This window comes from Eubalaena glacialis, chromosome 18, assembly GCF_028564815.1.
Source record: "Eubalaena glacialis isolate mEubGla1 chromosome 18, mEubGla1.1.hap2.+ XY, whole genome shotgun sequence".
Lineage (NCBI taxonomy): Eukaryota > Metazoa > Chordata > Mammalia > Artiodactyla > Balaenidae > Eubalaena > Eubalaena glacialis.
In genome coordinates, this window is record NC_083733.1 from 63271973 (window position 1) to 63299880 (window position 27908).

The window sequence follows — 27908 nt, forward strand, 5'->3', positions numbered from 1 at the left end:
GAAGAAAGTGAGAGAGGGGGTCATGCACCAGATGAGGGAAGAACCACCCAGAGAGAGAGAACAGCAAGTGCAACAGCTTAGAGGTCCAGGGTTAGGAGATGAGTTCTGAGAGACAACAGGGACCTGATCATGTCAGGCTTAACCTGGGAAGGTGGTGAGCAGGGGAATGACAGGGTCTGACTTTGTTTTAACAGGGTCCATCAGGCTGCCACTTGAAGAGAGCTGTAGGGAACAGAGAAGAAGCAGGGAGACCATGGGAAGAAAGCTTCTACAATATCAGTGAGGTGAGGGTGAGATGGATCAGGGTGGTGACAGGAAGTGGTCCGATTCGGCATTGAGTTTTTTTTTAAATAAATAAATTTATTTATTTATTTATTTTTGGCTGCATTGGGTCTTCGTTGCTGCTCACAGGCTTTCTCTAGTTGAGGCGAGTGGGGGCTACTCTTCATTGTGGTGCACGGGCTTCTCACTACGGTGGCTTCTCTTGTTGCAGAGCACGGGCTCTAGGCGCACAGGCTTCAGTAGTTGTGGCACATGGGCTCAGTAGTTGTGGCTCGTGGGCTCTAGAGCGCAGGCTCAGTAGTTGTGGCACACGGGCTTAGTTGCTCCGCGGCATGTGGGATCTTCCCGGACCAGGGATCGAACCTGTGTCCCCTGCATTGGCAGGTGGATTCTTAACCACTGTGCCATCAGGGAAGTCCTCGGCATTGACTTTTTTTTTTTTTTTTTGGCATTGACTTTTAAAGGGAGAGCTGATGAGATCTGCTGGAGGGCTGCAGTCATGGGGTGAGAGAGAAAGAGGACTTGAGGATGACTCCATGGTCTGAGAAACTGAATAAGCTGAACTGCTGTTACCTCGATGGGATAGTCTATGGAAGGGGCAGGTGGGGGTGGCAGTCATATCAAGAGCTTAGTCCTGGGCATGCGGAGACACTTAAGGGACATCAAATAGATGTCAAGCAGGCAGTCTGATATATATGAATGTAGATTTCAGGGGAGGAGTCCAAGCTGGAGACAGAAATGCATGAGTTGTCAACTTCAGAGCCATGAACCCGATAAAACGCCAAGAAACTCTGTAGAGGGAGAGCCTGAGCTCTGGGCTTCTCCGGTATCCACGCAGGGTCAGGCAGACTGCAAAGGTGTCTGTCCTTCCTTCCCAAATGCACACACGCACGCACACACATCACCCCTCCTAAAGGGAGAAGCATAAAGCCCTGGTTCTTACCTTGGGAGGATGACACAGACGGCTTGACAAAGGTCTGGGACCCCTCATGCTCCTCTGTAGGCAAAGGTTTTCCGCAGTAGGGGCAGAATTTGAAAGTTGCTTCAACACCTTTGCCACAGTCTGGACAGAAGATCATGCTAGAAAACAGAAGTGGGGTGGGGGGACAGGAAGCGGAAAGAAAAACTTAACCCACTGCCGATGAGTAGTCACCTGAGTTCCCCATGATGATGAGATTACAGAAAGAAGAAAAGTTATCATACCTGGAATACCCTCTCTCAGAAAGTGGCCACTTCTTTTTTTTTCTTTTTTGGCTGCACCACACGGCATGTGGGATCTTAGTTCCCTGGCCAGGGATCGAACCCATGTCCCCTGCAGTGGAAGTGCAGCATCCTAACCACTGGACCGCCAGGGAATTCCCAGAAAGTGGCCACTCGTAAAATGAGTTCTCAGGGACTTTCTGGTGGTCCAGAGGTTAAGACTCTGCACTTCCACTGCAGAGGGCGCGGGTCCGATCCCTGGTCAGGGAACTAAGATCCCGCATGCCGCATGGCGTGGCCAAGGGGAAAAAAATAAAATAAAATGAGTTCTCGGCCCGTGTCCAGCCTCTAGCCACCTGTCTCTCCCTAATGGCCCAGGGAAGGTACAAAGCAGAACAAATGCAGAGTGAGACTGCAGAGCTCACAAAAGATATGAGAATGCCTTGAGGTCAATAAAAGTTCTGCAGAACTGCTCCAATCACGGAAGCACTGAGGGTCTTCAACTGTAATTGTGATGCTCATTTCTTGAACCACGTTATGGGGAAGGTAGAGACCGTTAGTGCTCACCAGATATCCACATCCTCCCCTTCACTTCCCAGGATCCTTTGCAGTGAGATTGGGGCCACTAGTTTTGGCTACTTCTGGCCAATAGGGTGTGAATGGAAGTCACTTCCCGGCTGAGGCAGTTAAGAGCCCGAGTACCTCCTCTGTCCACCCGTCCTCTGCAGGGATGGCCCAGATGGTCCATACTCCAGATGGCATAGGTACAAGATGAAGCAGGGCTGCCTGGTCCATGTCGCAATCTCATGATGGGCAAATAAACTTAACGTTGTATTAAGCCACTAAGATTTCAGGGTTTACTTGTTACTGCAGCACATCCTACCCTATCCTGACTAACTTAGAGGGATAACGGGTGTTCACTATATTATCCTCTAAGCCTTGTGTATTTCTGGAATACTTCCTAATACTTTAAAAAATCAAAGGCAAAATCACACATAGACCTACAACAAATGAGGATACAGCAGGTGTATTCATTTGCTTGGGCAGCCACAACTCAATACCACGGACTAGGTGGCTTAAACAACAGGAATTTATTTTCTCACAATTTTGGAGGCTAGAAGTCCGAGATCGAGGTATCAGCAAATTTGGCTTCTTCTGAGGCCTCTCTCCTTGACTTGCAGATGGCTGCCTTCTCACTGTGTCCTCACACGGTTGTCCCTCTGTCTGTGTTCTAATCCCCTCTTCTTATTGGATTAGGGCCCATCGTAGTCTGTTTGAGTGGCTATAATAAAATATCACAGACTACTGGGTGGCTTACAATCAACAGAAATTTATTTCTCACAGTTCTGGAGACCGGGATGTCCGAGATCAAGGTGCCACTGTGGCTGGGTTCTGGTAAAGGCCCTCTTCTGGGCTACAGACTGACAACTTCACCCTGTGTCCCCACATGGAGGAAGGGGCTGGGGAGCTCTCTGGGTCTCTTTTATAAGGGCACTAATTCCATTCATGAGAGCGCCACCCTTACGACCTACCCACTTCCCAAAGGCCCCACCTCCTAATACCATCACATTGGGCATTTCATTTCAACATACGAATTTTGGGGGGGACACAAACTTTCAGACCACAGCAGGCCCACCCTAAAGACCTCGCTTTAATTACCTCTTTAAAGGCCCTATCTCCAAATACAGACACATTCTGAGATACTCAGGGTTAGGGTTTCCTAAAAATATGAATTTTTGCAGGATACAACTTAGCCCATAAGAGCAGGATGAAACTAGTTCATAAATGAAGCAGAGAAACTCAACAGGGATGACAGTGCAATAGGCATTTCCAATGAATATATTTTAAATAGCAAAAAAAAAAGGAAAATTATTTTATTTGTTTTTTATTCTAAGATTCAGTGTACAGTCCCAGTTATAAGCTGGGATATCAAAATCGAAGTCAAAATAAACTTGTGCTCGTGACTTCATTTTGCCTTGCAAGACAAAGTTTTCTTTTTACTTTCATTTATCTTTGACAAATAACAACTGTCTATATTTAAAGTGTACAACTTGTTTACATACGTGTGTGTATATATATATATAAATAATTCTCATTTGCCATATATGTATATATGACAAATTAAAATTATAACGGAGTGATCATAGTTCAGACATACAAAAATGGAACTGGGCAGCCATTGAGGATCTGGTCTCAGGACTTCACTGCAACACTGAGAACTTGAACTTTCTGTGAACTAGACCTAACCCAAGGACACCCGCCATTTTTAAAACAACATCTGCTACCTGGAACCTTGTGTCTCAGGGTTGCTCCCCCTTGTAAAGATGCAACCATTCTGACCCCAACCAATCCTTGCTTAACAAACACCCTACTTCTTGCCAGCTTGATTTTTTTTTTAACATCTTTATTGGAGTATAATTGCTTTACAATGGTGTGTTAGTTTCTGCTGTATAACAAAGTGAATCAGCTATACATATACATACATCCCTGTATCTCCTCCCTCTTGCGTCTCCCTCCCAACCCCCCTATCCCACCCCTCTAGGTGATCACAAAGCTGATATCCCTGTGCTATGCGGCTGCGTCCCACTACCTATTTTACATTTGGTAGTGTATATATGTCCATGCCACTCTCTTCGTCCCAGCTTACCCTTCCCACTCCCCGTGTCCTCAATTCCATTCTCTACGTCTGCATCTTTATTCCTGTCCTGCCCCTTCAGAACCATTTTTTTTTTTTTTAGATTCCATATATATGCATTAGCAGACGGTATTTCTCTTTCTGACTTACTTCACTCTGTATGACAGACTCTAGGTCCATCCACCTCACTACAAATAACTCAATTTTGTTTCTTTTTATGGCTGAGTAATATTCCATTACATATATGTGCCACATTTTCTTTATCCATTCATCTGTTGATGGACACTTAGGTTGTTTCCATATCCTGGCTATTGTAAACAGTGCTGCAATGAACATTGTGGTACATGACTCTTTTTGAATTATGGTTTTCTCAGGGTATATGCCCAGTAGCGGGATTGCTGGGTTGTATGGTAGTTCTGTTTTTAGTTTTTTAAGGAACCTCCATGCTGTTCTGCATAGTGGCTGTATCATCTAATTATAATTCTTGATAAACAACTAATGTAACTAATTGTGGCTTTGCAGTTTTTGCCTTTAGAAGCTTCCTTCATTTGTAGTCCAGTGGAACACAATTCAAGTTGCTTCTTTTTTTTTTTTTTTAATTGTAATACATATATATGTATTCCTTTATTAGAATGCCCTCAAGTACTTCTTGAATCTGGGTCTCCTGGGCTGCAGTCCTAACAAACCCCAAATAAATGCCTCTGTATTTCAGTCAGTCTCCGTTTCTGAAAGTCTGGTTAACAGTATATATTATGAAACGATCACCACAATCAAACTAATTAACATATCCATCACCTCTTATAGTTCCAATTTGTGTGTGTGTGTGTGTGTGTGTGTGGTAAGGACACTTGAGATCTACTCTCTCAGCAAATTTCAAGTATACAATTAGTTATTATTTACTATAGCTGCCATGCTATACATTAGGTCTCCAGAATTTATTCATCTTATAATGGGAAGTTTATACGCTTTGATCAATATCTCTTTTCCCCCACAGCCTCTGGTAAGCACCGCTCCACTCACTGTTACTATGAGTTTGACACTTTTTTTTTTAGATTCCACATATATGTGAGATCATGCCATATTTATCTTTCTGTGTCTGGCTCAGTCTAATTAAAACCTTTTCCTTTATTCACTGTAAAGACTGGTTTCTGTTGCGATTGCAAACAGTAGAGTCCTTAAAATCACAGGCTCTGGTCCCAGCCTGCCTGGATTTGAATTCCAGATGTGCTCCTTGCTGGGCATGTTACTTAACCTCTCTGTGCCTCAGTCTGCCCAATGGTAAAATGGGGCTTTTAACAATTCCTGTCTGACAGAGTGGCTGGTGGCCTAAATGCAATACATTTCTATCAATTGCAAAGAACAGGGGCCCGGCCCACAGAAAGCCTTTTATGTTAGTGGTTGTTATTACTTTATCATGCCCTGTATCCCACTTATCATCTTCCATTTGTTAATGTTTCTATTCCTCCCTTTTCTCTTTCCATATCCTAAGTTCTGAGCCTCTCAGGTCTCTCCATTTCCTCTTGGTGCTAACTCATGGAATTCCAGTGCTTGCCCTTGAAACACACAGGCCGTCCAAACAGCCCATGAAAGAAATCTCAACCAGAGAAGAAAAGGGTTCTCTTCCCCTTGGCCTGCAGAAGAGCACAAACCACGCTGTGGCATAAAACTGCCTTTCTGTTATTTTACACAAGTTGTGTAAGGCATATGATTTCAAAACTGTCGCCAAGTGTTCTTTAGCCTCTAAGAAGGTTGTAATCCTGATTGGTCGTGTGACTTAATCATTTGCTTTCCTGGTGATAACATTTAAATGGACATCTTTAGCTTTTCAAAGATATAAATACTGGTGAGCATTTTTTTAAGCTAGAAGAGTCACCATCACTTCTCCCTTCAGGCCATGACAAACCAGAAACCCTTGTGTGATGTTAGAGCCACAAGATCAAAACTGTCTAGAGGACAGCTACCCTGGAGAGTTGCTCCAGACCTTGTATGAGTGAGAAACTGGTGTCTGGGTTAAGCTACTGAGATTTGGGGGTCATTGTTACTGCAGCATGGTCTAGCCTAGTCTGACTAATACACTTAAGACTGTGCTAGGTTACTTATGTAAATAAAAGTTTGAAAATTTGAGGCGGTTTCAGTGGAATTTCCCCAGGTGCCAAGTGCCATTGGATAAAGACGGCCTCTAGGAATGGGCAAGTGCCTGGACCACTGCCACGCCGCTGATAACCTTTCTCCTGGGAGTGAAGTCTGCGAGCAGTAACACACAGGAAATGGAGCAGGAGCAGGCCGTTGGTGGGGAATAGGACTTAAGGGGCACATGCCCCAGGGGATGGTACCTTTATGGGGTCACGGTCTGGCCCTCAGACTCACTGGGCTGGAAACTCCATCTTAACTGTGTCCTGTAAGTGAAAAGAGGTGGAGAGCCTGACTCAGGTTTGCTGCACATGTAAGTAAAAGATAATGGTTGGGACTTCCCTGGTGGCGCAGTGGTTAAGAATCCGCCTGCCAATGCAGGGGACATGGGTTCGAGCCCTGGTCCGGGAAGATCCCACATCCCACGGAGCAACTAAGCCCATGTGCTGCAACTACTGAGACTGTGCTCTAGAGCCCACAAACCACAACTACTGAGCCCACGTGCCACAACTACTGAAGCCTGCGCGCCTAGAGCCTCTGCTCCGCAACAAGAGAAGCCACCCAATGAGAAGCCCGCACACCACAAAGAAGGGTAGCCCCTGCTCGCCACAACTAGAGAAAGCCTGCGCGCAGCAACGAAGACCCAACGCAGGCAAATAAATAAATAAATATTTATTTTTTAAAAAGATAATGGTTAATGTTTATTGAGCATTGGCTATGTAGCCAACATGTGCTAAGTTTGTTCATTCATTCATTCGCTCAATAATTATTCACTGAACTCCTAATATGTGCCTGCTACTGGGGATACAGCAGCAAAGGAAACAAACAAGGCTCCTGACCCGACAAAGCCATTCTAGTGGGGGAAAACAAGTTTAATAAACAAATAAGCAAGCAACTGTTTAATACGTCAAGTGGAAGTAGAGCTATACTAAACTCTCAATAAATATGTATGGAAGAAAGAAGGGAGTCTCAAGTCACCGGTCCAAGGTCATATGGCTAGCTCAGGACTCAAAGCCAAGGCTCCAACACTCAGGCCAGTCTTTATCATTCATTCACCCATTTTCTTTATTTACTCAACAAACATTTACTGAATATCTGCTATGTGTTAAATACTGTGCCCTTCCTGGAAGAGCTAAAGATTAGACTCTAACTTAGGGCAGGAGGGCTAATCATCTAGGTGACGGGATCCGCCTCGGCCCCGTCCTCCGCGGAAACCAGGGATGACGTAGTACCACGGCGGGGCGTCTGTCGAACTCCCCATTAGCTCCGCCCGTCTCCGTCGTGGCTACGCCTATCACCAAGAGCCCGAAGAAGCTGGGGACGCTTGGAGCCGTCAGGTTATTTCGGAGACCAGAAGCTTCTCTCATCCCGACCCCCGACCCCCGACCCCCGCTCCCAGGGGCTCCGCCTCCCACAAAAAGTCGCGCTGACGTCACAGGCACCACGACCGAACTCTGGCTAGAGTATCAGGAGACCTCCCCCTGCTCCGCTTCTCCTTCCCCTCACCTGTAGATTTGGTGAGCGTAGTGCGGAAGCACATATCTGCAGCCAGACTCTCGGACCCTCCAGGGGAACTGGGACTCACCTTCTCAGTTGCCCTGCGAAAACTTCCGCTTGGGCGGAAGGCGCTGCGCGCGCATCCTCTCCCTCGAAGGAGGACTACGCCCGCGCAGCCTACGCAGACCTCCGGACTGCCCGCGAGCTGTGCCTGCCTGAGAACTCCATTTCCCAGGCACCTTCGCGGCAGACCAGCCCTCAGACTCAGGGCTGGGGGAGGGATTATTCCCTCATCGCCCAACCCCATTCCACTTTCTGTGGAACGCTTCCTGGTTCTACTGCGCATATGCCAACGTGGAGCCAATCGTAAGGAGGGATGAACTACGAAGACTGACTAGGTTGTCCTTCAAAAGCTGGACTACAATACCCAGATGCCACCTGATGCCGAGTCTCTTTCTACTCTTATTTCCCAGTGTGCTCAGCGGGGCCTCTAAGGACGAAGAAGCGGGTGGAGATGGGAAGACAAGAAAAGGCGTCCGCATAGCTCTCTGGGAAACGGGGTCCTGGGGCTGGCGCGGAGGATCCTGGGTGGGGAGTAGCCCTGAAGAGATTCTCCCGGCACCGGAAGTGGCTGCGGGGAGGCGCGTGTCAGAGGAGTTGGGTCTCCCGCTCCCACCCGTTTGGGGTCGAGTCTTTTAACCCGGCTGACCGCAGTCTCGAGGTGAGGAGACGCCGGGGCTGGGATCGCTGAAGACGAGAGGTGACGGAATGCTTTTGGGGCGACTTCGGCACTGGGCGAGTCGCCTTGGGCTGTGGGTATCTAGGTGGAGTCTTGAGCCCTTGTTCAGAGTTACGAGCCAGGATCTTGCTGAAGTGGTTTCCAACTCTCACCAGCAGCCCTGAGAGGATCGATTCTATTTTATTTTATTCTTGGGTGAGGAAACTGAGGCTGAAGGAGGGGGTGAGTTGCCTGAAGTCTTTGGCAGAGCTGGGTCGGATCTTGAGGGATGAATGAATGGGAGTTCCTTAGAAAGTCAAGATATTTACCATTTATTTGGGCGCTTTCTGTGTGCCAGGCGCCGCTCTGTCCTCGCATTTTCTCTTGTCAGCTCCGCAGCCACCAGGATCATCTCGGGAATCAGAATTTTTCAGAATTTAGAGAGTTAATAGTGTGCATGTTTCATAATTAGGCAACACCCCCAAGCGAGATCTGGGGCAATTCTTGGAAATCGAGTATTTCTGCCGGAAAAGGCATGAATATTCACACTGGAGGGGAATAAAGAGTATACATAGCCTGTGGCAATTCGGGTTCAGTTTGTCTGCCAATTTTTGAATAAAGTTCTGGTTTTCAGAGCCATATGTTTTCAGAATTGTAGACAGGAGATTGTGGATGAGTTGTATCTGCCCCATTTTGTACATGTAGAAACAGGCACAGAAAGGGTGAATGATCTGGCCGTGGTCCCACACCAGGAAGAGGCAAGACTCCCTGACTCAGGGCCTCAGGCTTTCCAGTCCCATTTGTCTCAAGTTATTATGACAGGCTGGGTGACCTTGAGCTTCGCATCAGGGCTCCAGTTTCTTCCCTCCCAGGGCTGAGAGTGTATGAGATGTGGACAGAACGGGATCTGGAAACTGTACGTAGAGTTCTCAAACTCAGATGTCTATGAGCGTCAGGCAGATAAGGAAAAGGAGAGAAGAGGTCTGGGTGAGGGCTGTGGGGCATCTGGGAGGGCTCACCCCATCTAAAGCGGGGTGCAGGGGTAGCTCTAAACGGCCTCCAACAAACTAGCTTCGTGGGAATGCAGACCCCATGTGGCCAAATCCTAGGATTTTTCAGAAGCTGGAAATCAAATTTTTAGGTGAAATCTCCCAGCTTTTAAGTTTGGGATTACTTAAAAGAATTTTCTGTCAAAACACTCTATGCCAACTCAGACCAGATAAAACATCTGTGGATTGGACATAGGGAACAGACTTGTGGTTGCCAAGGGGGAGGGGGGCTGGGGGAGGGACAGATTGGGAGTTTGGGATTAGCAGATGCAAACTATTATATATAGACTGGATAAACAACAAGGTCCTACTATGTAGCACAGGGAACTACATTCAATATCCTGTAGTAAACCATAATAGAAAAGAATATGAAAAAGAATATATATATACACACACATATACTGCATGTACATATATATAAATAACTGAATCACTTTGCTGTGTACCAGAAACTAACACAACATTGTAAATCAACTTTACTTCAATAAAATAAAAATTTAAAAATCTGTGGATCAAATTATACTAAAAAGTCACGGCTTAACCTCTGTCGTGAGGGAAATCCAAGTTGGGTAAAATGTTAGCACTTATTATAGGTCTACCACATTCCCTTATCTGCAGTCACAAAATCTAGAATGCTCTGAAAACCAAACATTTTTTTCCATGGATTTGGTGCCCACAACTGACTAGAACTGCTGTGATTTATTACTTTTAATTATCCTACCTAGAGTGAATATTGATACCTCTGTTCTAGAAATATCAAAGTATTCAATTATGAAATGCTCCCGCCAGCGCCCTTCCCCCGCCCCACTGCATTGGGATTCTAATGAAATACACCATATATATGGTGGATCACCTTTTTTTTTTTTTTTTAAGAGTTTTTTTTTTTGATGTGGACCATTTTTTAAAGTTTTTATTGAATTTGTTACCATATTGCTTCCGTTTTATGTTTTGGTTTTTTGGCCATGAAGCATGTGGGATCTTAGCTCCCCAACCAGGGATCGAACCCACAACCCCCGCATTGGAAGGCGAAGTCTTAACCATTGGACCGCCAGGGAAGTCCCTGGATCATCTTTTTAAAATCTGAAAATTTCTGAATTCAAAGCATACCTGGCCCCAGAGACTTAAGAATTGTGGACCTGTGTCGTTGCTGATTCATGATATGGAGTGCTTTCGACACCCCATAGATATATGCTACTTAGGAAATACACAGTGGCCGCACCAGTGGTACAGTGTTTTGCATACTAGGGGTCATGAAAATAACTCGGGGGGCAGTGACCATAATTTTTTGTAATGAAGTAAAATAAAAGCAACCAGAATGGTAAACATCCCAGTCCATCCTACTTTGTAAGATGAAGTATTGTTTCATGAAGCTTTTGTTCAGTTATGTATGCAAATGAGTAGTCATGGTATATATTGTCTGTGTTACTGTGGGTCATGGTTTAAAAAAAAAGGTTGAAGAAACATCAACAGTCTTGGAGGCTCACCTGGACTCAAGTCTTAGAGATGATAATCAGAAATATCAGAAGCATCGTCCCAGGGGTTCAGTTAGAGACACATGTGTTCTGTCAACAAATATTTTAGAAATCCCTACTGTGTGCCAGGCACTGCGCACACAGTGGGGAGCAAGACAGAAGGTTCCGCCAAGGTGATAGATCTGAATCTCCACCTCTCCCAAGTGGGTATTTACTGGCTGTATTTACTGACTGTGAGTGCTAAGAAGGGTTGTGAAGTGGACTTGCAGGCTCTGAAGCACAGGAGAAACGTGGGGCTGGGGTGGTTTCAATAAATACAATTGTTGTGATTCCTGCAGGGAGACTTATGTTCTGACTCCTCCTCCTGCTTCTGGACGTTTTGGGGGCTCCTCCAGCATGGCCAGAGTCAGCCCTAGGAGGAAAGGACACTTTCTCCCAGGAGGGGGAGCTTAAAGGAGGACTGGGCTGCTGGGCCCCCGTTGGCTATGACTAAGGTGAGTCGAGGGTCCCTCCCTATCCTAACCCATCATCCCCAAAGGCTGCACAGCTGGCCTGCCTTGTTCTGGCTCACTGTCTTATCATGGTCCCCAACTCGATCTTTTTTTTTAAAAAATCAATTAATTATTTATTTTTGGCTGCGTTGGGTCTTCATTGCTGTGCGCAGGCTTTCTCTAGTTGCAGCGAGTGGAGGCCACTCTTCGATGCGGTGCGCGGGCTTCTCATTGCGGTAGCTTCTCTTTGTTGCGGAGCACGGGCTCTAGGGGCGCAGGCTTCAGTAGCTGTGGCTCGCGGGCTCTAGAGTGCAGACTCAGTAGTTGTGGTGCACGGGCTTAGTTGCTCCGCGGCGTGTGGGATCTTCCTGGACCAGGGCTCAAACCCGTATCCCCTGCATTGGCAGGTGGATTCTTAACCACTGCGCCACCAGGGAAGTCCCCCAACTCGGTCTTCTTAAAGGAAAGCCCTCACACTGTCGCTCTGCTGCTCAGTATCCTTCCAGGAATCCTTATTGCCTATAGGATAAAATCCAGGTTTCTGAGCCCATCCCTGCGTGACCTGGGTCCTGCCCCCCTCCACCCTGTCTTCTCCATGTCCCCACACACGCCGTACTCCCTTCTTGGCCTGGTGGTAAAATGTTACTCTGTACTTTCCAGCTTCCCGCCTTTGGTCAGGTTCCTCCCTCTGCTAGAATATACCCCGCCCACCATCTCTGGCTGGTGAGTCTTCCACAGCCTTCAAGACCCAGCTCATTCCCCCCACCTTCCCTGGGCAGCGTCAGCTCCTTCCCGCTCTGGTCTCCCATATCACCCCTGCTGCCTCCACTGTAGCACAAATCCACCCGGATGGGGTGTCCCTGACCATATCTGTCAGCCCCACCAGACTTGGCACTCCACGGGGACAGGTACTGATTGGGACTCATCTCTGGGTCCCCAGGGACCATCACCGGTCTGGCACACAGGAAGCCTCAAGATATTTTTTGTTTGTTTGTTTGTTTGTATTTTAATATTTATTTGTTTGCGCTGGGTCTGAGTTGTGGCAGATGGGCTCCTTAGTTGCTGCTTGCCAGCTCCTTAGTTGTGGCATGCATGTGGGATCTGGTTCCCTGACTAGGGATGGAACCTGGGCCCCCTGCACTGGGAGTGCGGAGTCTTAGCCACTGTGCCACCGGGGAAGTTCCTCGAGGTGTTTGTGGAATGAGTAAATGAAACAGAAACAGGCTCACAGACACAGAACAGACTTGTGGTTGCCAAGTGGGAGGGGGTGGGGGAGGGAAGGGTTGGGAGTTTGGGATTAGCAGATGCAAACTATTATATATAGAATGGATAAACAACAAGGCCCTACAGGGAGCTATATTCAGTATCCTGTGATAAACCATAAGGGGAAAGAATGTGAAAAAGAATGTATATGTATAACTGAATCATTTTGCTGTACAGCAGAAATTAACACAACATTGTAAATCAACTATAATTAAAAAAAATTTTTTTTTAATTTAAAAAACTTAAAATCTTGGGCTTCCCTGGTGGCGCAGTGGTTAAGAATCCGCCTGCCAATGCAGGGGACACTGGTTCAAGCCCTGGTCCGGGAAGATCCCACATGCTGCAGAGCAACTAAGCCCACGCGCCGCAACTACTGAGCCTGCGCTCTAGAACCCGTGTCACAACTACTGAAGCCTGCGCACCTAGAGCCCGTGCTCCGCAACAAGAGAAGCCACTGCAGTGAGAAGCCTGCGCACCGTAACGAAGAGTAGCCCCTGCTCTCCGCAACTAGAGAAAGCCCGCGTGCAGCAACGAAGACCCAAATTAAAATAAATAAATAAATAAATAAATAAATAAAATATATAAATAATAAATAAATAAAATAAATAAACTAAAAAAAACAAAAAACTTAAAATCTTGAACAAACACTGAAAAAACCAAAAGCCAAGGTAGATGGATGTTAGGATCAGGCAGACCCACCTCTGTGACCTTGAGGGAACCTCACGTCTCCTCTTCAAGACTCCTTGTCCTTGCCTAGAAAATACGGGGATGCCCAGTCTCTTACATCTGAAGGTTCTCATAAGACGACTTTTGCCAAAGGCCTGGCGCGTGGGGGGCTGGGGTTGCTGAGTGAGCCGTTGGCCCCTCCCTGACCCCAGCCCCGCAGTCATCACTGACAGTGTGTTGCATTCCAGGAATTTGCGACCCTCAAGGACGTAGCCATGGACTTCACCTTGGAGGACTGGGAGCAGCTGGGGCTGGACCAGGGGGACCTGTTCTGGGACACGGCACTGGACAACTACCAGGACCTCTTCCTGCTGAGTAAGTGTCCACCCCAGCCCCAGGGGCCTGTCACTGCCCTGCTCGGTGATCACCCGTGGCTCTCTTGTCACCCATGGAATGAGCCCCTGCCTCCTGAGCGCCTCAGACCAGCGTACTCAGCTGGCCGATTCTGCAACATTGGCAATGCCTGGCGACCTTTTTGATTGTCACCAGTTGGCAGTGGTGGGTGTGCTCCTGGAATCCAGTAGGTGGAGCCCAGAGGTGCTGCCACATATCCCAGAATGCAGGGATTATCCGACCCCATATGGCAGTAGTGCCCAGGTTGAGAAACCCTGATCCGACCCCTGCCTTTCCTCTTCATCATGGTAGAGGAATTCCTCCAGCTGACACTTACGGATCTTTGCATTTGCTCTCCTCTGTCCCCTCCCTGACTCAGGGCTTCCCCTTTTTTTTTTTTCCCTTAAAAAAAATTTTTTTTTATTTATTTATTTCTGGCTGCGTTGGGACTTTGTTGCTGTGTGGGGGCTTTCTCTAGTTGCGGTGAGCGGGGGCTACTCTTCGTTGCTGTGCACAGGCTTCTCATTGTGGTGACTTCTCTTGTGGAGCACGGGCTCTAGGTGCGTGGGCTTCAGTAGTTGTGGCGCGCGGGCTCAGTAGTTGTGCCTTGCGGGCTCTAGAGCGCAGGCTCAGTAGCTGTGGCGCACGGGCTTAGTTGCTCCGTGGCATGTGGGATCTTCCCGGACCAGGTTCGATCCCTGGTCCGGGAAGAGCCGACATTGGGATCCCACTTTGGCAGGCAGATTCTTAACCACTGCACCACCATGGGGCTTCCCTTTTTTAAGACAAACTGCAACCCCATGAGCACTCCCTGCTTTTCCCCTGCCTGGCTTGCCCACTGCTCCTTCATGTTCTGACCGCTCGTTTTGTGGTCTGTCTCCCTCTGCCAGGATGGGAGCTTCCTGCAGACAGGTACTCGTGCTGTTCCCTGGTGGAGCCCCCGTGTCCGGAACGGCCAGTACCCGCTTTGGGGGCTCACCGAATAGATGAGTGAGCAGCAAGAGCCGCTGCGTCAGGCGCTGGGTCTTGTGCTGGCCAAGCGCTTACAATGCTCTCCTCCCATCTTCCAGTCACCCTGCAAGGAAGTCTGACTCCCTGTTTTCTTGATCCTCCTGAAATCGAGGTTCAAAGAGGGGAAGTCACCTTCCCAGCTCTGTGGGAGTCCCCAGGAGCACCCCAACATTTGGTGATTGACTAGGAGGACTCTCGGGACTCAGCACATGGTCCTACTCACGGCCATGACTTACCACGGAGAAGGGGTGCGAGCACAGCCAGCAAAAGGGGAAGGCTCGGGGGGCCAAGTACAGGGGGGCCGGCGCCAGCTTCCAGAGTCCTCACCCCATGGAGTCACATGGGACATGCTTAATTCCCCCAGCGACCAGGTGCGCCAACACATATGAAATGTCTACGAGGATGCTCATTAGAGACCCAGCACCCAGGTTCTTTACCGGGGGCTGGTCGCATAGGCACCCTCTGCCTGCCATGTACCCAAATCCTAGACTCCCCGAAGGGAAGCAGGCGTTTGGGCACAGGGAGCCCCTCTTATTGGTTAGGGAAGGCTGGAACCCCCCACCCCCGAAATCCAGGTTCCCAGACACCAGCCAAGGGCCAGCCTTGTGAGCAGGCCTTTCCAAGGAGAGCAGGCAGCCTGCGGTGCTAACCGTTTCCCCTGGGCTGTGAACAGCAGTGTCACACAGGGAGGGAACGGCAGGGCTGAGACACTAGGTGGAGCCTTGCTGCTCCTCATCCGTGTCACCTCATCCTGATCAGCTCATTTCCCCTTCTCAAGTTCCTTGCTTCTTTCTTTTCCAAAAGCAGAAAAAATAATTTATTCCAAAAGATTTTTAAAAAGGAAAAAAAGGATTACACACTGAAAACTATCATTTCATGTAATTTTATTGCATTGGGGCAGATTTTCTCCAAACTGCTCAATGTGTGCTACAGAAGCAGCTTGTGGGAGGTCAAATCTCAGTGTCTGCAATTTTTAAATTACAATCCATGGTAGAAATGTGTTTCCCTTGACTCCCTGGCACACGTTTGTGTGTGTATATATATGAGTGGTGTAATCGTTTGCTATGGCTGCTCTTGCAGATGCCACAAATGTGGCTGAAAACAGCACACACTGACTGATGGTTCTGGAGGTCAGAAGTTTTTTGTTTTTTGTGGTTGTTTTTAATTTATTTATTTTATTTATTTTATTTTTGGCTGAGTTGGGTCTTCATTGCTGAGCACGGGCTTTCTCTAGTTGCAGCGAGCGGGGCTACTCTTCGTTGTGGTGCGCGGGTTTCTCATTGCAGTGGCTTCTCTTGTTGCAGAGCACGGGCTCTAGGCGCGTGGGCTTCAGTAGTTGTGGCGCGCGGGCTCAGTAGTTGTGCCTTGCGGGCTCTAGAGCGCAGGCTCAGTAGCTGTGGCGCACGGGCTTAGTTGCTCCGTGGCATGTGGGATCTTCCTGGACCAGGGCTCGAACCTGTGTCCCCTGCATTGGCAGGCGGATTCTTAACCACTGCACCACCAGGAAAGCCCCGTGGAGGTCAGAAGTTTGAAGTGGGTCTGCCTTGGCTGAAATCCAGGTGTGGGCACGGCTGGTTCCTTCTGGAGGCTGTAGGGGAGAATCTCTTTCCTTGCCCTCTTTCAGCTAAAAGATGAAGCCTACTTGCTAGGCTCATGGCCTCTCATCTTTGAAGTTAGCAGTGGCTTTCTCCCCACTGTAGCACATTTCCCCAGGGATTATAACTCTGTGCTCCCTTCCTTGAGGAAGTTTGCAGGGGGTAGAGTGTGGGATTGAGCTCTGGGACCCCAACACACTTCATCACGGGGCCTGGCCCATGGAGGCCTCTGGCCGTGTGTTGTCCATGGGTGAATGAACGAATCGCAGATGGCCGAGGAAGTACCTGCCTCTCCCCGGCCACTCTGCTCATTCCTCAAGAGCTGTTACAGATCCTTTGTGTTCCCAGGCCCAGTTGTCACAGCTCTGATCACTCTGGATTGTGACTGTCTGGGTCCCTCTCCTCCACTGGACTGGGAACCCTGTAGGGCAGGCGTCCCTGGAGTCACCCAGTACTGCATCTGGCCCTTGGGAGCCGTGCCCTGGATAAGGTGCTGAATAGTCAGGAGAGCCGGGAGGTTCCCACTCAGCGGCCAGATGGCCCTCCATGCTGCTGTCATCTGGTTGGTGACAGTGCTCTTCTCTCCCTTCAGATCCCCCCAGACCCAACCTGACCTCCCATCCAGATGATGGGGAAGAGCTGGCGGCCCTGGCGAGAGGAAGCCCAGAGTCAACAGGACCTGGTGAGTGGGCAGAGAGGGCCCACCAGCACCCAGCGAGCGGGAGGGTGGAGGGATCGTGGGGCATGGCCCTTTGTGGGCCCTCCATCTTTGGGACCTCCATCCCACCCAGTTTGTCTACCCAGACAGCTTGATTCCCTGCTTCCAGGCTTCACTCTGCCTCGCACTGGCTTTAGGTCCAGGACCCTCACCCTGCATGCCTTATCTCCACCTGCCTCTGTGTTCAGCACGTGGTTGTCCTGGTGCCCTTCCTCTGTCCCCTCCACATCCTTCCAGACTCAGCAGGGGTCGGCCTTACATTCCCTGAGTTGGTCCCTCCACCTTCCTGCCTTGTGCCCCTTGAGCACTGTGGACCCCCTGTCTACCTGTTTCACCCCACTTTCGTTCAGGCCCATCCTTCCTTCCTGGTCCACAGGGCCTAGCAGATGGCCCATCTGTTAGTAACTCAAGCCCGGGCCTAAATGCTGCCAAGAGCCTTCGGTCTGCCCTCTTCCAGGCCATGGTTTCTCCAGGGGATCCAGTCAAGCAGTGAGGATTCCCGGGTGTTACACTGGTCGAGACATCCCCAGGAGGAAAAAGCAGAGGCAGGGCCCTGCCTGGGGCACTGGAGGCTTTTCTCATTGTTAGGCTGTTAACATGAGGAGAAGGACCCCTGAACCAGAGGCCACGGAGTGGAGGCTGCACGGCTCAGTCTCAGCCTGCACCCCAGCCGTCAGCCGGGAGCTCTATTCTCTGCTCACCTCTCCTGAGCTTGTGAACATGGACCTTCTGTAGCCTCCCATTGAGCGCACAGGTGTTTTCACGTAGGCCCAGGCTCCTGCAACCGTGGATTTCTGTTTCTGCCACCTTAACATCCAGGCTGGTTCCAAGCATGTGTAACCACGTGCAAACCACCTTTGGATGTGGGTACAATGATAACCACGTGGTAACAATCGTATTGCATTGTTATCATTTATACCTCTTTTCCATTGATTGCACTTCTCTAGGAAGTGGGCCTTAGCTGTTGGGGGTGATGGTGGAGATATCCACTGAGAGCCTCCACTTCTCTGTGGAACCCTCAAGGTTGCCCAGCTTCCCTCTTAATCCTCCTGGAAATGGGCTCTGTTTCCTGTGATGCCAGTTCCAGCTGGATCACCACTCTGGCCCCGTCTCCTTCATCCCCTTGCCAGATAGGCCTGACTCAGGACCCATCACCTGTTCTCCCTTTTGTCTGCTCTCAGCGTACAGCTCCCGTCTTTAACCCCCAGGGCCCAGGAGACATTTGCACTTGCCCTCTCTTTCAGACACTGCTGAGGGCAAGACCTCTCCTCTGCCACAGGACTTCTTGGAAGAAGGACTCTCCCAGGAGATTACCGAGATGTTTTCCAAGGATGGCCTCTGGAACTCCCATCTGGAAGAAGCCTGCATAGGCCAGAGCTGGTTAGATAGTTTGCTAGGAGATCCGGAAAGTCTTCTGAAGTCCAATATTGTTACCAGCAAGGAAAGTCCCACAGAATGCAAGAGCCATGAACTCGAGAGCTACAAACTCAAGACAGGCCTTGGTCCCAAGTCCCTCCTTTTCCCAGGAGTGGGTTCTGTGACTCTTGATCTTCCTGAAAGGAGCCTGACACCAGCTAAGTCTCAGGAAAGTGGGAATGACTTTGGGTGCTACTCAGACCAGAGCCAGCAGGATAACATCCAGGGAGGGGAGAAGCCATATAAATGTAGTCAGTGTGAGAAGAGCTTCAGCCAGAGCTACCGTCTGATCCAGCACTGGATTCTTCACACTAGGGAGGACCCCACTGTGCTTCAAGAGTATGAGAAAGATGTCAACCAGAGTTCTTGCCTTTTTGTGCAGTCAGTGACTCACACAGGCTCCAAGTCCTATGTGGGTAACAAGTGCGGGAAGACTTCTAGTCAGAATACACACCTCCTGTGGCATCAGAACATTCACAGTGAAGAAAAACCATGTAAGAGTCAAGACAGTGATGGTCCAGCAGGTCACGACTCACAGCCTGTTGAGTGTCACAAAACCCCCCCAGGTGGTAAATCCTACAAATGTAATGAATGTGGCGAGAGTTTCAGCCAAACCTTTCATCTCACCAGGCATCAGAAAACCCACACTCGGAAACGCTACGAATGTGCCAGATGCAAGGCGATCTTCAACTTTAACAAATACCTCCTCCAACATCAGAAAATTCATGCTGCAAAAATGACCGCTGTGTGTCAGGAGTGCGGGAAGGCCTTCAGGCGAAGCTCCTTGCTTGTCAAACACCAGTCTGTTCACACTGGAGAAAAACCTTATAAGTGCGATGAGTGTGGGAAACCCTTCAGCCATATCGTGACCCTAAAGACCCATCAGAGGGTTCACAGGGGCGAGAAGCCTTACGAATGCAACAAATGTGGGAAAACCTTTTACCGGAACACTCACCTTAATGAACACCAGAGGGTTCACACGGGCTACAGGCCCCACAAGTGCCACAAATGCATCAAGAGTTTCACCCGGCCCTCCCACCTAAATCGACACCTGTCCATTCACGCCACAGAAAAGCCCTACAGCTGTGCCGAATGCAAGGAGACCTTCAGCCACAACGAACACCTTGTTCAGCACCAGAAAATCCATGCTGTGGAAACCCCCTACGAATGTCAGGAGTGTGGTGAGCGCTTTATTTGCCACTCGACCCTAACTTGCCACCAGAGCATTCACACCAGAGAAAAACAAGGACTCAACGAGAGCAGGAAGATCTTGAATGAGAACCCAGAGCAGAGAGAGCCTCCAAGGGTCAGCGAGAAGCGCTTTAAGTGTAACAAATGTGAGAAAACCTTCAGCTGCAGCAAATACCTGACTCAGCACGAGCGGATTCACTCCAGGGTGAAGCCCTTTGAGTGCAACCAGTGTGGGAAGGCCTTTGGCCAAAGTTCACAGCTCATCCGCCACCAGAGGACCCACTCTGGAGTGAGGCCATATGAATGTGGGGACTGCGGGAAGGCCTTCGTTCATAGTGCCTCCCTTGCCAAACATCAGTCCACCCATAAGAGTGAGCACCCCTTTCAATGTAACAAATGTGGAATGACCTTCAGCCAAGGTGCATGTCTCTCAGAACATCAGTTAATCCAAACTGCAGAGAAGCCCTTTAAACCTAACAAGTGTGACGAAGTCTTTGCCTACAGTAACCACCTTGTTCAGCATCAGGGAACTCAGGCAGGAAAGAAGCCCTTTGAGCAAAATGAATGTGGGAAAACATCGCAGCAGAGCTCGTGCCTTTCCAAGCATCAGAGAATTCACACAGGCGAGAAGCCCTATGAATGTGGTGACTGTGGGAAAACCTTCAACCAGGGCGCTCAACTCATCCGACACCAGAGAGTTCACACCGGAGAAAAGCCTTACGTTTGTCAGGAATGTGGGAAAGCCTTCAGCCAGAGCTCGTGCTTTTCTAAGCATCAGAGAGTTCACACAGGTGAGAAACCCTACAAATGTGGCGACTGTGGGAAAACCTTCAGCCTGGGTGCTCCACTCATCCGACACCGGAGGATTCATACTGGAGAAAAGCCTTATGTTTGTCAGGAATGTGGGAAAGCCTTCAGCCAGAGCTCGTGCCTTTCTAAGCATCAGAGAGTTCACAGTGGGGAGAAGCCTTATGTGTGTGCCGAATGTGGGAAAGCCTTCGCCCAGAAAGCAAATCTGATGCAGCATCAGAGAACTCACACTGGGGAGAAGCCTTATGCTTGTGATGTGTGTGGGAAAGCCTTTGGCCTTAGAGCCCATCTCAGTCAGCATCAGAGAATTCACACCAAGGAGAAACCACATCAGTGTCCACATTGTCAGAAAGCCTTGTGCTGCTGCTCAGGTCTCAGCCGACATCAGTGAGTTCACACTCCAAAGTAACAGGTAGCAATTCTGCCCATGGCTGCTGGGTGGCAGCGGATCCCAGACATCTGAGAATGTGTTCATCCGAGGCCTAAAGTTGAAACCATCCCAGTGTAAGCCCCTCCCCCAAGAGTAATAAATCTCTTTATTAATAAAGATTGATTAGAAAATTTGCACGCATGAGTTTCATTAAAACAATGAAAACACAAACATTGAGAAGCTGTGGAGCTTTGGAAGTCAGAGGTAGACTGGAGCCAGTCTGCTGAGTTAAATCCCAGCTCTGCCATCTGCCACCTAAGTGACCTAGGGAAAGTCATGGAACCTTTCAGGGCTTCAGTGTCCTCATCTGTAAGATGGGCAAAATAATAGCTACCTACTTCATAGGGCTGTTGTGAGGATAAAGAGATGTAAAGCACTTTACAACTAAGTGCCCAGCACATAGTAAGTACTCACCAAGTGTGAGCTACAAACATGCATCAGATATAACAAATATACTCTTTTACATTAAAAGGAAGAGAAAACTAAGCAACCCTCTATCTTTATTTCACTGCAGTTAACGTTATTACTAATAATGTGCATGGCTTTTATTTTTAAAGTTTTCCACCAAAATATCCTTGGCTTCGTTGGATCCAAAAACCCAGCACTTTGCTCTTAAAAAAAAAAAAAAAAAAAAAAAAAAGCCTAGCCTTTTTCTTCCCTCCATTTCTCAGCTCTGTCCTAGTACTTTCTTTCTTTCTTTCTTTTTTTTAAATTATTTTATTTATTTATTTATTTGGCTACGTTGGGTCTTCGTTGCTGCACACAGGCTCTTCTCTGGTTGCGGTGAGTGTGGGCTACTTCTTGTTGCAATGCACAGGCTTCTCACTGTGGTGACTTCTCTTGTTGCAGAGCACCAGCTCTAGGCACACGGGCTTCAGTAGTTGTGGCACACAGGCTCAGTAGTTGTGGCTCGCGGGCTCTAGAGCACAGGCTCAGTAGTTGTGGTGCACGGGATTAGTTGCTCCGCGGCATGTGGGATCTTCCTGGACCAGGGCTCGAACCTGTGTCCCTTGCATTGGCAGGCGGATTCTTAGCCACTGTGCCACCAGGGAAGCCCTGTCCTAGTACTTTCTTAACCCACAAAAAGCCAAGAAGAACACATAAACTAACATCGCATGGCAAGAACTTTCCACTCCTAACCTCCCAAACCTCTCACTCAAAAGGACCCCCTCCCATATCCACATGCCACCCCTTCCCATAATCTCCTCCCATTTAAAGTTGTTGGTTAAATGATGAGACCCAGTTTATCGTGAGAGTTAATACCATAAACAGCTGGATTCAGTTAGGAAAGCTGCATTGGATGTTGCTGTCTCCACACGGTTCACACCATTTATACAGAAGATGTGCCTGGTAGCAAAAACTGTGATGCACAGAAACGACTGCTGGAATGTTCCTCCTTTACCAGTTGTCCAAGTTGGCCACTCACCAGGCGCTTCCCTAGGCTCCAGGGTGGGGAACACCAATACAGTAAGCCCTGCCCTTGCCTTGAAGCTTCTAGAATCAAAGGGAAATGGATGGCCTCGTTTCTATTGCCAAGTGACGTCTTAAAATACACATTCTCTCATGTCACAGCAAGTCCCCTGAGGATTGTTGGCGAGCCCGGTGAGGACACAGTCCTTCCTGTTGGAGCCCCAGAGTTCACTGCTCACCTTGGCCAGGCTTGTTCTACAGCTGAGTCTCACCTCACAGAACCACACCACCAGCTCTCTTGATGGCACCTCCTCGGCCCTGAGCTTTTGTGTCCCACCTGCTAAGTGACCCAGTCACCTCTTTGCTGAAGCACAATCTTACAAAGACACTGGACTCTTGACACTTTTAATATTCTTTCATATTTTTGGTGCTAAAAAAAGTTCAGGAGTCTGTGTTCTGGGCCCTTAGGATTTTCAAACCTTGCACCTTGAGTTGTGCTGGTTGGTTTTGTCATTGAAACTGGGACCTTGTTGGCTGACCGTTCACACCACAGTGGGGAGTGTACTGGTTTTCAAATGGCGGAAACGTCCAACTCCCCACCTGTTGTATCTGGGCAACAGGCCTGATATATACCTAAGGGGCAGGGCAGGGCAGGGGCGGGAACTCAACTTGATAAGTATGTTCAACCAAGAGTTTTGACACCACAGATAGAGGTCAGAGGCCTTGTAGAAAGTTGGCAGCCATTGTGTGTGTGGGCGGGGGGGGCGGGGGGGAGGATCTATGTAACTAATGACGTGTGTTCTGCGGGCCAGTGTAGAAACACCTGCCCTCATGTTTGCGTGTTGGTTCTCTGATTAAAGTTTTGAGTTTCTAAGCGTTGGTTGCTTTTCTCAGCTCAGTGCCACACACCCGGCCAGAGGCTGGGCATGCGCAGTCACTACCTGCCAAGTGCTCACATTCTAGGACGGGAGGGCTCCTAATGGTGAAAACCACCCCACGATGAGATGGTTAAATCTGTTTTCCCAAAGTCTGGGAGGGGCAAGGACCACCAGGGAACCACTCAATTTCAGTTGGTCCTTAGCACTTCATCAACCGGCACTTTTCCATTCTCATGCAATCCTACTTGATCAAGGAGGAAGCGTAGACGGCATGTTTATTCCTCTCTAGTTACAAAGACACAGTAGGCCTCAGGCTCAGGCAAGAGTTGTTGCTAGAATTTAATATTGTTTTGCTCTCCTGATACTTATTTTACTTCCCCTCTCCCCCTTTTTCCTCTACTGACAAGAGATACCAGTTTCCCACTCATGGTAGTGGTAGGAAGTCCTCTTTAAAAATAAATTGATTTAAGTTTTGTTTTTAAGCTGATTTAAAGGAAAATGCATGGCACACAACTACAGCAAAACAAATTGACAGTGGTATGTCATCGAATGAGGTTGGGGAACACTCGGCTAAGGCCTAGCATCCTGCCAATGGACTCTTAATTGTAACCATCAGGATGAACTAGATTATGCTATGGCCACACAGTTGTGTGTCAGATTTCGGTAGCTGTTTATTTCCCTCATGTCATGCTACATGTCCACTGTGGGTTGGCAGAGGTGGGGAATGGGGTGGGGCTGGCATCTTACTCTGTCCAACCCGAGAGACCAGTGTTCCCTTTTTGAGTCTGTTGATCCCTCTTGGTCACCCCAATGAGAAAGTAGCTTTAACACTTAGCCTCTCCCCAGGACCCCAAACTCTGCCCTTTGGGTGGGCAATGCTATCCACTGAAAATGTGCAAATAGTAGTTTTCGTTGCATTTACTTTTACAGCAAACTTCCATTCATGGCAAGTGATACCGATTGTTCAGTCGCAGTCGCGGTTGAAAGTTTCAAAGGGCATGGATTGAAATAAATAGGAGACTCCTGGGACAGGCAGTGGCATCTTAGGAGGATGGAAAGGGGCTGCTCTGCATAAACCAAGGAGGTGGGATGTGGATGCCTAATGTTGAGAAGATACCGTTCTAGGAAAATCGTACCTAGGAATGGTGGTTGCAAGGAGCTGGCGAAAGGGGCAGTTTTACAAGCTGAAAATAGTTGTGGGGATGAGTGGTGATGATGGCCACACCAAGTGATGAATGTATTTAATACCATTGAACTGTACACTTACAAATAGTTAAGATGGTAAATTTTATGTGTATTTAACCACAATAAAAAATTGACAAAATTAAATGGATCAGAGATATATCTAAATGTAAGAGCTAAAACTATAAAACCCTTAGAAGAAAACATAGGTGTAAATTTTAATAACCTTAAATTAGGTAATAGATTCTTAGATATGACACCAAAAGCACAAGCAGAAAAAGATAAAAAAGATAAATTGTACTTCATCAAAATTAAAAACTTTTTTGCTTCAAAGGACAACATGGAGAAAGTGAAAAGACAACATAAAGAATGAGGACAAATTGTTGCAAAGCATATATCTGATATAGCACCTGTAGCTGGGCTATATAAGGAACCCTTACGGCTCAATAGTAAGACAAATAACCCACTTAAAAATGGCAAAGGATCTGAATATAGATTTCTTCAAAGAAAATACACAAATGGCCAATAAGCACATGAAAAGATGTTCAACATCATTCGTCATTAGGGAAATACAATCCAAACCACAATGAAATACTACCCACTAGGATGGCTATAATCAAAAAGACAAGTATTGGTGAGGATGTAGAGAAACTGGAACTTCATACCCTGCTGGTGGACTTGTAAAATGGTGCAGCCACTTTGGAAAACAGGCTGGCAGTTCCTCAAAAGGTTAAACCTAGACTTACCCTATGACCCAGCAACTATGCTCCTAGGTATTTCCCAAGAGAAAAGAAAACACATGTCCACATAAAAACGTGTACATGATTGCTCATATCACCATCATTTATAATAGCCCCCAAGTGGAAACAACTAATGTCTATCAACTGATGAACTGATAAATAAAATGTGGTATAATCCATAAAATCGAATACTGTTTTGCAATAAAAAGGAATCCAGTACTGATAGATGCTAAAACAAGAATGAACCTTGAAAACATTATGCTAAGTAAAAAGATCAGATATAAGAGGCCACATATTGTATGATTCTATTTAAATGAAATGTCCGGAATAGGCAAATCCACAAGACACAGGAAGTAGATTAGTGGTTACCAGGGGCTGGGGAACGGGAGGATCGAGAGAGGCCGGCTAAGGGATTTCTTTTTTAGGGTGATGAAAATGTTCTACACTTGGGACTTCCCTGGCGGTCCAGTGGTTAAGACTCAATGCTTTCACTGCAGAGGGTATGGGTTCGATCCCTGGTCAGGGAACTAAAGATCCCGCATGCCGCGTGGCATGGTTAAAAAAAAAGAAAAAAGTTTTAAACTTGTTTGTGGTGATGGTTGCACAACTCTGCAAATATACTAGTTATTTGTGCTGTGAATGAAGAAATGTGCTTCACCCTCCATCACTGAAGGCTTGTTACCCTGGAGGCAGCCTCTGGGGGTCATCTTCCCCAGGAAGCCCTTCCAAAGTGGGAGATCTTGCCCCACGTTTTGAACTTTCAACTGTCTGAACTGTGTCTGAACCCAATTCACAAGGGTCAGGTCAGGGCTGGGGCCAGCAGGTGGGACATAACAGCCTCGGTTGCTCAAACATCTGCAAAGAGGGCTGGGAACCCATTAAGTGTAAATGAGCACCACGTGAGCAATAATCCAACCTGTCATTCAGCTCAGCTTTCCTGAGCTCTAACCCATGAGGATGCAGGACATGACACTTCTGTGGTCCATCTGATAATGATCTTAGGCTCTCTGTTCCTGGACTATGTTACAAGTATGGAGCTTCTGAAGAACTATGGCCAGACAGGATGCCCCCCCCCCACAAATTTGCTTTGAACATCCAGAGTGTTGTCGGCACACACACACACACACACAGCAAGAAGGTATGAAACGACTTACTAGTCACACAATGTGACTTTCTTTAGGGAGCAGGCAGGCTTCCCAAGCTGGTTCGAAAATGGCTTGAAAGAGAGCAAGGACCGGCTTGGGGTTAGTATAGTGGTTAATGGGTGGGGCCAGGGTGAGGGTTCCTGCCTTTGGTTTGAACTTCCCACTGGCACCAAAAGAGGGCACAGCCAGGCTTTCCAATCTGCTTCCCCAGATGTGGGATACGGGAAAAGGGAGGGGTAAGGCTCAATGCTTTCAGCAAACATTGAAAAAAACGGAGTTGGGAATTCCCTGGCGGTCCAGTGGTTAGGACTTGGTGCTTTCACTGCCTGTGGTCCCAGGTTCAGTCCCTCGTCGGGGAGCTAAGATCCCGCAAGCTGCGTGGTGTGGGCAAAAAATACAAAAAAAAAAAAAAAAAGAAAAAGAAAGAAAGAAAGAAAAAAGGGACCTCCCTGGTGGTCCAGTGCTTAAGACTTTGCCTTCCAATGCACGGAGTGAGGGCTTGATCCCTGGTCGGGAAGCTAAGATCCCACGTGCCTTGTGGCCAAAAAACCAAAACATAAAACAGAAGCAATATTGTAACAAATCCAATACAGACTTAAAAACAAATGGTCCACATCAAAAACATCTTTAAAAAAAAAGTAAAAAAAAAATAGAGTCACTCTTTATTACATGAGGACTTTTTTTTTTGTCTAATAGCATTTCGTCGCTTGGCTTTGAAAATTATGGGTAGGTCTACCTATCTGCTGGTGAAAGAAATCCCAACAAGATAAAAAAGAGTTGTTCCCTTTGTACCATAAGCTGCATAAAAGCAGATCTCCACTGAGTCAGAAAACTTCCGTGCTTGATAAATTTCAGCTGTTACAGAGAGACAGAAAGACCTGATAAACTCACCAGGAAAACACGGCGTCACAAGGCTTGGGCCATTCCATTCCTGAGAGATCATTTACACCGTTACGACAAGGAGTGAGAGCCAAAAAGTGACACATGCTTCAGTCTTGTATTACTCATAAAACAATAATAACGATAAATTTCTTATTACAAAACATTTACTAATTACCTTCCTTAGAAAGTTAGCTTAGAAACTGAAACTGAGAAACTGAACTAGTTCAACACCATTTAATTCAGCCAATGAGTCCCTAAACTAAGAATGAAAGATCAGTGAACAGGCCTGGACGAATCTCCACTCTTCTCTGAGCCTCACTTTCGCCAGTGGACTCAAGACGGATATTGGATAGGAGGATTCTCAGGACAGTCAGAGAGTTCCGCCTACTCCAGCTTCATTGGCTCAATCCCACCTGAGGTCCCGCCCCTTCTCCAGGGTCGCCCTCCCGTCCACGCCCATTCCAGCCAATTCCCGCTCTAGTCCTACTCATAACCACGCCTCATAACCCCGCCCCTACAACCGCCTCGCCTCTAAGTCTGCCCCCCGTCCAGCCTCAGGCTCCTTGACGGCATGCCGCAGCCTCGCCCAGCTTCTCATTCCTCTCTATCCTATAGAGCAGCGGTCCCTAACCTTTTTGGCACCAGGGACCGGTTTCGTGGAAGACAAGTTTTCTACTGACCTGTGGCGGGCTGTGGGGTATGGT

General features: G+C 48.0%; 2 protein-coding genes across 6 annotated transcripts in view; one reads left to right on the forward strand and one right to left on the reverse strand.

Moving 5' to 3' along the window:
- The window catches only part of VRK3 (VRK serine/threonine kinase 3), a 41980-nt gene extending 34030 nt beyond the window's left edge, over positions 1-7950 (reverse strand). For 2 of the 4 annotated variants that reach the window (XM_061172385.1, XM_061172388.1), the window contains exons 1-3: positions 7754-7950; positions 6451-6513; positions 1226-1362 (exon numbers count right to left, since the gene is read on the reverse strand). In XM_061172385.1, the coding sequence (XP_061028368.1) occupies positions 1226-1361 (136 nt within the window). In that variant the 5' untranslated portion in view covers position 1362; positions 6451-6513; positions 7754-7950. The remainder of the gene's footprint in view (positions 1-1225; positions 1363-6450; positions 6514-7753) is intronic. The other 2 variants (XM_061172386.1, XM_061172387.1) reach the window with 2 other exon arrangements.
- A 436-nt stretch (positions 7951-8386) lies between these two features.
- ZNF473 (zinc finger protein 473) lies at positions 8387-21098 on the forward strand. Of its 2 annotated transcripts, none has more exons than XM_061172705.1 (5): positions 8387-8465; positions 11322-11477; positions 13652-13778; positions 16995-17084; positions 18365-21098. In XM_061172705.1, the coding sequence occupies exons 2-5, from the start codon at positions 11469-11471 to the stop codon at positions 20926-20928; spliced, it is 2790 nt and encodes a 929-aa protein (XP_061028688.1). In that variant the 5' UTR covers positions 8387-8465; positions 11322-11468; the 3' UTR covers positions 20929-21098. The 2 variants fall into 2 exon arrangements, with proteins under 2 accessions (XP_061028688.1, XP_061028689.1); XM_061172706.1 differs by lacking the exon at positions 8387-8465 and adding an exon at positions 8469-8504.
- Positions 21099-27908: the final 6810 nt, after the last annotated feature.

Coding starts and splice junctions, on each gene's coding strand:
- ZNF473 (XM_061172705.1), top strand. Junction 13,779..16,994: donor CCAGGACCTCTTCCTGCTGA/GTAAGTGTCCAC, acceptor CTCTCCCTTCAG/ATCCCCCCAGACCCAACCTG. Junction 17,085..18,364: donor CCCAGAGTCAACAGGACCTG/GTGAGTGGGCAG, acceptor CCTCTCTTTCAG/ACACTGCTGAGGGCAAGACC.